The sequence below is a fragment of the Suillus paluster genome, assembly GCF_016628075.1.
Source record: "Suillus paluster strain FC165 chromosome Unknown EDB91scaffold_18, whole genome shotgun sequence".
NCBI classification, from domain to species: Eukaryota; Fungi; Basidiomycota; class Agaricomycetes; order Boletales; family Suillaceae; genus Suillus; species Suillus paluster.
In genome coordinates this window covers 608,599-617,228 of record NW_024537578.1, presented here as the reverse complement: position 1 = coordinate 617,228, position 8,630 = coordinate 608,599, and the positions used below count along the sequence as shown (strand labels likewise).

At 49.6% G+C, this 8,630-nt stretch overlaps 2 protein-coding genes across 2 annotated transcripts; both read left to right on the top strand.

The window, feature by feature from the left end:
* Window positions 1-5,627, top strand: EDB91DRAFT_1125783 (fungal-specific transcription factor domain-containing protein). The gene is given in 16 exon segments (XM_041318412.1): window positions 1-710; window positions 771-917; window positions 973-1,059; window positions 1,500-1,632; window positions 1,681-1,759; window positions 1,939-1,989; window positions 2,048-2,079; window positions 2,132-2,542; window positions 2,593-2,868; window positions 2,923-3,511; window positions 3,572-3,659; window positions 3,679-3,711; window positions 3,768-3,981; window positions 4,035-4,064; window positions 4,114-4,208; window positions 4,360-5,627. 16 exon segments carry the CDS (start codon window positions 455-457, stop codon window positions 5,232-5,234), a joined length of 3,396 nt encoding a protein of 1,131 aa, XP_041178629.1. The 5' UTR covers window positions 1-454; the 3' UTR covers window positions 5,235-5,627.
* A 175-nt stretch (window positions 5,628-5,802) lies between these two features.
* Window positions 5,803-8,224, top strand: EDB91DRAFT_1247238 (uncharacterized protein; the record flags this gene model as incomplete). Its single annotated transcript, XM_041322786.1, has 12 exons — window positions 5,803-6,207; window positions 6,264-6,379; window positions 6,428-6,585; window positions 6,635-6,690; window positions 6,722-6,779; window positions 6,829-6,901; window positions 6,959-7,349; window positions 7,406-7,556; window positions 7,615-7,691; window positions 7,750-7,863; window positions 7,915-8,046; window positions 8,099-8,224. 12 exons carry the CDS (start codon window positions 5,803-5,805, stop codon window positions 8,222-8,224), a joined length of 1,857 nt encoding a protein of 618 aa, XP_041178628.1.
* Window positions 8,225-8,630: the final 406 nt, after the last annotated feature.

The following is an 8,630-nucleotide window of genomic DNA, read 5'->3' as shown; positions in this document are numbered from 1 at the left end:
AGTAAGGGGGGCTGGATTTCACTGTAATAAGTAGGAAATTCGCATGTTGTGAGGAAGAGATGCTACTACCTACCTTGGAGTTTAGAAGACTGAAGATCCAAAGGTCGACCTTCTCTGGGCCACGACTCTCGCAAATAACGTACATTGGGGCAGTGATTAATCGGTGAGTGATCAATTGATTTTGTAAAAAGCGGGGATGGGCTTCAAGGGTCGATGATTTCCGTTCCGAGGAGAAAGTACTTCAGGGTTGAAGTCCGGCCGTCGTACTTGCCCCGAATGTGACACAGCTCATAGATTTACATGAGCGAGCCCTCCAAAGTTGTAGATCAACTTGTTACTTATTTTCTTGGCACGGTGATCGAGAAATCTATGAAATACAGGACCTGAATTTCAAGTCTGACCTCCTTCAGACCTACACCTGCCCCATCTTTCTCTTTCTCTTTCCCTTTCTGCCATGGCCATCCCAGCTAATGCATATTATGTACTAGACTCACCCATTCCTCGTTACGGTCTTGATCCGCCTACTAGTGCAGGGAGTAACTCTACACGTTCTCAGTCTGTAAAATCGGAGGTCTCGTCTTCACCTTATCTTGATCTTTCACCCTCACCACCCCACGCATTTTCTTTCCACTTTCCCTCATCAGCGTCAACCCCCACTACCGCGCATCTTGGCCCTAATTTTACTACAACATCTAATACAATACCAGGCCGTCCGTACCGCTTCGGAAACATGTCACACCCAGACGACTCATGGCTTGGTAAACGTTCAGGTAATCCCCCCCTCGACTTAAATGGACTGTCATTCCCAGACGAATACGACGATGGCGACGAATTGGCAGATCTTCCAGGCTCCTCTGGCTTGCCTACTACCTCATCTGGCCACTCAGATAGAGTCGTTAGAAGGAGGAGTAGCAAAGGTATGTCCCTACTCGTTTCATATATCTATCTAATTCGTGCCTTGTCATATCTCAGCTTGCGATCAATGCCGTAAGAGCAAATGCAAGTGCGAGCGTGCAGGAGATGGTGAGGCCTGCAAGAGCTGTATCATGCTCGGGACGCGTAAGTCTCCCTAATTCCACATAATTGCCAACTTGCTGATCATATTTTCTCGTTCTTTCTTCCTCATCGCCCCGCTCTCCCCTTTTTTGTCACTTCAACCGGCCCCTCGGTGTCCATGCATATCAACGCCACCTGACGCTACCCTGATGCGGTCGCCTTTCGTTACTTACCTTCTTCAAACCACTCAAACCGTCATGAATTCCCTTTTGTGGCCTTCGCAACCGCCGCCTTTGATATTTACATCCTGCCACGTGTGACTGGCGTTCCGGAACACCAACAACACCCTGTATCTGTACCATCGCATCTTGACGATCTTCTACATATTACCTCGTCGGTTATCACTTTTCGGCGCGCATCAATATCTTTATGCTTCATACTCACGATGTCCCGATGTCTCGCTCCCGTCATTTCCTGACTTGATTACGTCCGTCAATCTGCAGCGTGTACATTCCTCGGACCCTCGCGCAAGCGCGGCCCCCCTAAGGGGTACATTGACGCCATCGAAGCTCGGCTGCACCAAACAGAAGCACTTCTAGGCGTTCTCCTCGCCGTTGAGGCAGTGCGTGGCGAAAAGTGCGTTTGGGTCATTTTATTATTTTAATGTTAACTGAATTTGTGCAGTGATGGCGAAGCAGATAGGGGACGTCCAGCAAGAGACGGCGCTGCAGGGCTGGATGATGTGTTGCATACTCTGAGACAGGTCAGTGTTCTTTATGTACTGGTTTTGCATGCATGAATTTTGCACTTTCGACATGTTCACAAGCGCTTTGGTTATTTCAAGCTGTTTATTTTTCATGTCACCACGCAATCATTCTTATCTTTGTTGGCTGACGACGTACATATCTGATTGAATACACGTACTAATAAAATTTCAATCAGGACGCTCTTGCTCGTGAGATCCTCAATCGTGTTGATGCCTCCTCCTACGGTGTCAAAGGACGAAAAGGCGGCAGCGCTAAACCACGCCCTAATGCTGCCACTACAACAGGAGGGTAGTGGTATTGACTTACAGTCTACACAGTAAGTTTAATTCTTCGTTTTTCAACAGCGTCGAATCAAATTTCTTCTACAGCCCTTCGAATGAATGGCAGGATCGGGTTGTATCTCTTCTCTCTTCATCCCTATCGCTCTCCCAACCGTCTTCATCACGCTCTCGCCCACCTGCACTTGGTGCCATTTCCCTCAATAACTCGAACACGATCCGACTTTCGCAACCTAGAACCTCACCACCTCTCTCACTCGACGACAACGGACGCCGTCAACGCCTGCGGCTTGGCTCTTCATCATCCCCGGATCTCTCTGAGCACTCGCAAACATATGCACCGACCAGTACAGACTCTGAGGACGAAGACGATGTTGCGGATGCTGTAGGTCAGCTCTCCTTGAACGAGGACGAACAAGTCCGGTATCACGGAAAGGCAAGTGGTCTTTACCTATTGGGGTATAATGCGAAGGAGGAGGCTCGGAATGAAGGCGGCATTTGGTGAGCTGCTTATCCGCCGGTATACCGCGCGAATATCTCACATGTCACAGGCGCTTCCCCAAGGCCCGTGTCTGGCCACCACTCCCTTCATCCGCCGGAGATTCGACTTCGCCCGTAATTCCCAGCGTTAATGCGCTGACGAATTCTGCCGCAAGCCCGACCACGACCAATACTTCCTTGGCGGGTCTATCTATCATGGATAGAGATCTAAGCAACGTCATGCCTGATCCAGCTGTTCAGGAACATTTATTACAGATATATTTTACTTATGTACATTCGACATTCCCGGTATTGCACAAGGAGGCTTTCTGGGAGGCTTTCAAGGAGTGGGTGCTACCTCACATTTTTTTTTTACCGACTGCCACTAATATCTATGTCAGACATCAGGAATCATCTGCAGCCAACACGCCATCACCTACGTCAGATGGTCAGGGTTCGAAATCTCCATCGCCCTTCCACCGTGCCCGCCGCCATGTTTCTCCGCTTTTACTCCTTAGCATGTTTTCCATTGCGGAACGCTATTCACCATCTTCCTCCCTCCCTCCCTCCTCTCCTCCTTCGTTGTCGCCAGTGTCGCCCAGAGACCCAACTCCTATGTGGACTGCAGGCGATCAGTACTTTAATGTCGCCAAGACACTTCTCGACAGCAGCTATGCATCTTCGTTGCCAAGTACAGTGCAGGCTCTCCTATTACTCGGGTACCGAGAACTTGGCATTGGTGCCATGGCACAAGCCTGGGTGTACACAGGCATGGCGGTACGTATGGCGCAGGACCTCGGCATGCATCGCGCAGCCGATGGGTGGGCTCGTGCGGATGTTGGCCGTTTGTTCGGCCCACGGGAGCTACAGGAGCGGCGGCGGATATGGTGGGGATGTGTCGTACTCGATGGGTACGTGAGTACGTACATCGGAAGGCCACTTGCCATCTTCGAGCGGGATTACGACACACTCTTGCCGAGCGACGACGAGGTACGGAGTGCCGTAAATTGTTTCTGATGCCGTGTGATGACAGGTATTTTTTTAATTCAGGTGGAGGAGTTGGAGTTGTGGACGCCTCATGAATCGTTGCCGCCGGACACCCGCGGACATGGATATCCGCCTAGTTCAGAGATGAAGCGTTCGATAACCGGACGCAGTACTGTCTTGCTTTAATGCGACTGCGTCTCTCAGTGAGCACCTTCATTTGACCACGCATCTAGTGCCCAAAGCTGAGTTTACGTTTCAGCAACCATCCTTTCTAAGATTGTACAATCGATCTATGCCATCCATCCGGTGAATTCTCGGTATAATGAATCAATACAACTTGAGGAACTGCTGAACAAGTGGTATCTCGACCTGCCCGAGCATTTGCAATTGAAGCAGGACGTAAATGCTCCACCGCATATTTTGACGCTGCACATGCAATATTGGTGTACGACATTGCTGTTACATCGCCCATTGTGAGTGCACTCTCGTTTGTCTGTTATTTCTTTGGAAATAACTTGGCGTCTAGCATAAGGAATGTGTATCTTCTAAGTAAAAGGTGAGTACTCTGAAATTCCTCCGCTGCTGTGATGTCAATACTTCTGCAGGAAATCGGATAGTATGGACGATACAGAAGCGTGTGCGACGAGCAAGAAACATTATGAGCTCTGCGTGGGTGCTGCAAATCACATCTCCTCTATCGGTATTTATTTTATTTTATTTCCTCTGAATGATTCCTTACGTGAAATGACTTCAGTATCGTCTTATCGGGGAAAATATTCCCTGCAACGCGCACCCGTTTTTCTTTGTTTCTACATCTTCACGGCGGGTATCATGCATGTCACGAGCTGTAGGTCGTCGTTTGGTTTTCTTTGATGATCGTGCACTCATTCTATATTCAGTGTCCATCTATCCGAATGACCCTCAATCCCGGATAGGTCTGTTCAAGTGCATGGATGCGCTGCAAGACATGGAAATTGTCTGGCCCTCCGCAGCACGCGCACATGAGCTTCTTCGAGGCTCAAACGTCATGGCAAATCCCTTGAATTCTAGTCAAGCGCGCCTTTCATTTACTTCTCAGGCGCGCCAGAAGCGGACAGCCGAGCATTCAGTGGACTCAGAGGATGCCTACGAGCGTTCGCAGCTGCAGGTCCTAGCGCCAAGCAACTCACCTCACGCCCCAGCGTCGGGGCAAGGATATGCCAACACCTGGCGATCGACTCAGTTCAGCGGAACGTCACATGATGTTGGTCATGCCCAGCAGACTGCTGCGGGGCATCATGGTGACTTTGCGGGGACACCTATGCCAACTTCGCAGTCCTCATCGTATTATCCGTGGTCATCTGATGGATCATCGTACCTCCCGTTTCCGGGCACACTTTCTACGTCTGTGCTTCCGCAAATGTATAGCACAGGCTTGATTAATGAGCGTCGGGTGGGGAACTCGTCGTCAACTTCGCATCAAGGACAATCGCGGCTGGCTGTGCATGGGAGCGGATCTGGTTCATATGAACACGCTGGGACAGGGCGGTATCCAGAGTTTTGGAACGACTATACATCGTTCCCGCAGATGGGGATGACTTATAGCCAACCGCAGTCGCAGCCGCAGCCACACCCGCCGCAACAGCAGGACAGCATGTTCATGAGCGGGCAGTATAGTGGTGGTATCTACAGTGAGCTTTCTGCGTCATGGAAGAAGAGCGATGTCCTGACACTCTCGGGCAGATAATTCTGCTGCATCTTAATTCAATCACGTAGATTGTGCCACTTACTCAAACGGACACCAAGTACATAGTACTAAGTAGACATTCTTTTTTCGGACTGCGCCTCTTCTCTCACTACCTAATGTATTACATCCTATCTCACATACCCTTGGTGTTTTTTTTCGCCGCCGTCGCCATTCAGTTATTGTATCCTTTCTGCCATCCTCCTCACCTGTCTGTATCATCCGCTTCGAGAGGATTCTTTATAGCTCTACGTCTTTTATGTGTTATATCCTTACTTCGCTACGCTTTGTTTCCATAAATGTATGCCGAGAGATACCTTAGAGTTCTTTAGAGCCTTTGACACGTAAATATGTGATTTGAATGGCCGATGCATATATAACTCATGTTCCATAGCCTTGAAGCTTGAAGAATCTGCAAAACATGGGCGCCTTAGTAGGTGCCTGATATGGATTCAGATATCCACCATCAACACTGCGGAGCCAAAGGCTTGCAATTGACTACTGCAGGCAGGATTCTACTAACGCACATTTCACTCTGCTGGTGACCTATCCATTCGCAAGTTGGCCAAGTATGCACCATCACGATGATACGAAAGAGTCCAATAACATTGACCTTTTAATCACCTTGATGGACGGAGGCGTGGATCATGATGTGGCTAGGCGCGTTCTACGAAAATTCGATGGCGATGTTGAGAAGGCTGCCTCTGCCATGATCGAGGGCGACAGGGGAGAGGAGACGCAGTCGTCACTGTGGACGTCGCACTCACAGATGGAGATAAACCAGCCCAGACCCTTACCTCCTTCTGCTGTTCGCCCGAACTCACCAATCAATATCGACCTCACGGGTGACGACGACCACAGCGACGAGTTATCTCGCGCTTTGAAAGCGTCGCTCGAGACCGCCTCCCAAGAGGCTCCGAAGTTTGGACCGAGCGAGCGGCCTCCTGATTCTAATTGGGCGATGGTGCCTTCCAATGTAGGCCAGTCCGTGCTTCATGTTGCTTTTTTTGGCATTGATGCTGTATTCAGCAGAGTGATGCTGCCGCAGACGACCTGGACCGCGCTATACAAGCTAGCTTTGAGCAGGCTGATACTGGCGACGAATACCAGCCTTTACCCCTTGATCAGCAATGGCGGAAGGAAGGCTGGTACGTCTCTAATTTATTCATCTCCCTCTACTAAAGACATCCCTGCAGGCCTGTGACTTTACGTCCAACGAAACACACGATGGTCTACGCAGCTCTGATTCTGCAGGCGCTCTTCTATGTTCCGCAGATTCGTGAACGCGTTGCTAATTGGAGACCGGCTCTTCCCGAAGGCGCAACGGAAGCTGAACCCCCAACAGATGGGCCAGGTAAATGTGTTTTACTGTTACTCGATAGCATTTGCTGACGGTGCCTAAGAGCTCCTCATGTGGAAGCTCGTCGAGACATTCACCAATATGGATCTTGCAAAGCTTGTAGGATTTGGACGCTCATGAGGTGCTCGAGGGGTTTAAGCCTGAGCCCTGGTCGAACCCGGCACAACCGCCGGGCGAGCTATCTTATCGTGCGTTCCTTTGAGCTGGTTGTATGCGTCATAATCAATGGAGAACCAGGATTCTTCGAAAAGGTAGCAGGTGCCCTCGACAAAGTGTTTTCCCGTGAATTTATTCGCACTGGACAGGCAAAGTACTACATGACATCGACTGCTCTTCTGTGTCTCACTGATATATGATGCCTAGACAGCGCATCATGCAAGTTCCAATATGGGAACAGCAATTTCGACGAGGAGCCCGGGGAGCTCCTGCAAGATGCATCCATTGTCCGTGTCGAAGCACTTGGACCGAGCGATACGAATGACCTTGTCGGTCGCCTTTCTGCGCAGCTTACTCGAAAGGATGATACCAAGCAACGCCAGGTTATTTTCGAGTCCTCGGAGATGATTGCGTTTCATCTCATGCGCTCGGGCACTGTCATCGGCGAGCGCAAGCCATTTAAATACCCGAAGCACATCTATCTCGACCAGTTTTTGAAGGAAAACGTTGAGCTTGCAGAGAGCAAGTGGCAACAGCAGCGGGAACTTCATGCAGACATTCAAAAGCTAGTGTTGCATAACAAGTCCTTGACTCACTTCAATGTTTGTGCTTTGCCCCTTGCTTATCGTCCCCTGCGCTAATCTAAACTGATTCGCAGGACAAAGACACGCTAACAGACCTGCGTTCATCGATATACTATTACGAGAATGTGGCAGATGCAAAGGACGACGACGAACGTGCTCGAGTCGCCCAGATCACGGCTAACAAACTAAAGAGCGTCCTCGCTCAGATAGAGAAGGAAATCGAAGGTAGGGCGCACGTACTTCTACTTGGCGAGCCATTGACTATCATCCCCACCCTTCACAGCCGCGAATTTCAATATTGCGAAGATGCGTGACCGAGCAGCAACGCTCCTAGATTGCCCTGAGCTCCAGCGCGCCAGAGTAAGTTACCGAATCACGTCCGAACCTCGGCCAGAATGATTCATTAATCCGTCTGTAGTATGATCTCCGCGTTGTACTAGTCCACAATGGTTTGTACGGAAGGAAGCACCTCTATTCTTATGTGCAAGAGAAGGGTGCGTGGTGGAGGATAGAGGATACATCCATTACTCAGGTATGTGAGGCCTCGATGACGTGTCTGCCGTGAAGCTCACACGCCCAAAAGGTGTCCGAGGACAATGTGCTGGAGGATTCGGTAGGCCTGCATCTCGGTGCAGGACCATACCTCCTTTTGTATTCGAGGGCCCTACCAGAAGGCGCAGAGCTACTGGATCTCCAGTGGCCTCCGCCGATCAAGGTATGCCCAGCATTGTTTGTACATGTCAAAACACTCACCCGATTTTTCGCAGATTGACGTAGAGAACCACAATCGTGTTTTATCGGAGCAGTTGCGGTCTTCAGAAGCGGAGAGTGATGCTAATCAGGACAAAGAAAACTTGACCTATCCTCAGGAAGACCCAATGGATGTTTTATGACTTCAATTAACATAATATTCATCTGGGGACACTGAGTGAACGCCGTCGTACAAGCTTGCTAATGATGAATAATTATAATATCTGCGGGGGTAGCAACGTACAAGAATGTCACATATGGTAAAAAAAGCTCTGTAGACGTTCTAGATGAGTCTCTGTCGCGTTCACCGAGCAAGACATTGAAAACATTGCGTCAAGAAAGACCAAAAAATCATATGAAAAGTAAAAAAAGATAAGGGGGCAATCACGGCCACTGCATGTCCGTCAGTGAGCAGCGAGCCACAAGAAGCAGATGAGTACAACGTAAAAGTAAAAGGAAGACAGCGACATCAAATACATAAAAATTCACTCCGCGGAAGACTTTCCTAGTCGAAGCGCATTGCGTCCAGCGATGGGTTATAGTTCGAGT

Excerpts from the sequence above, each read along its gene's own strand:
- EDB91DRAFT_1125783 (XM_041318412.1), top strand. The coding sequence starts at position 455 with ATGGCCATCCCAGCTAATGCATATTATGTACTAGACTCACCCATTCCT. Across the intron at positions 918-972 it reads TAGAAGGAGGAGTAGCAAAG|CTTGCGATCAATGCCGTAAG; the intron begins GTATGTCCCTAC and ends GTCATATCTCAG. Across the intron at positions 4,065-4,113 it reads GTGTATCTTCTAAGTAAAAG|GAAATCGGATAGTATGGACG; the intron begins GTGAGTACTCTG and ends ATACTTCTGCAG.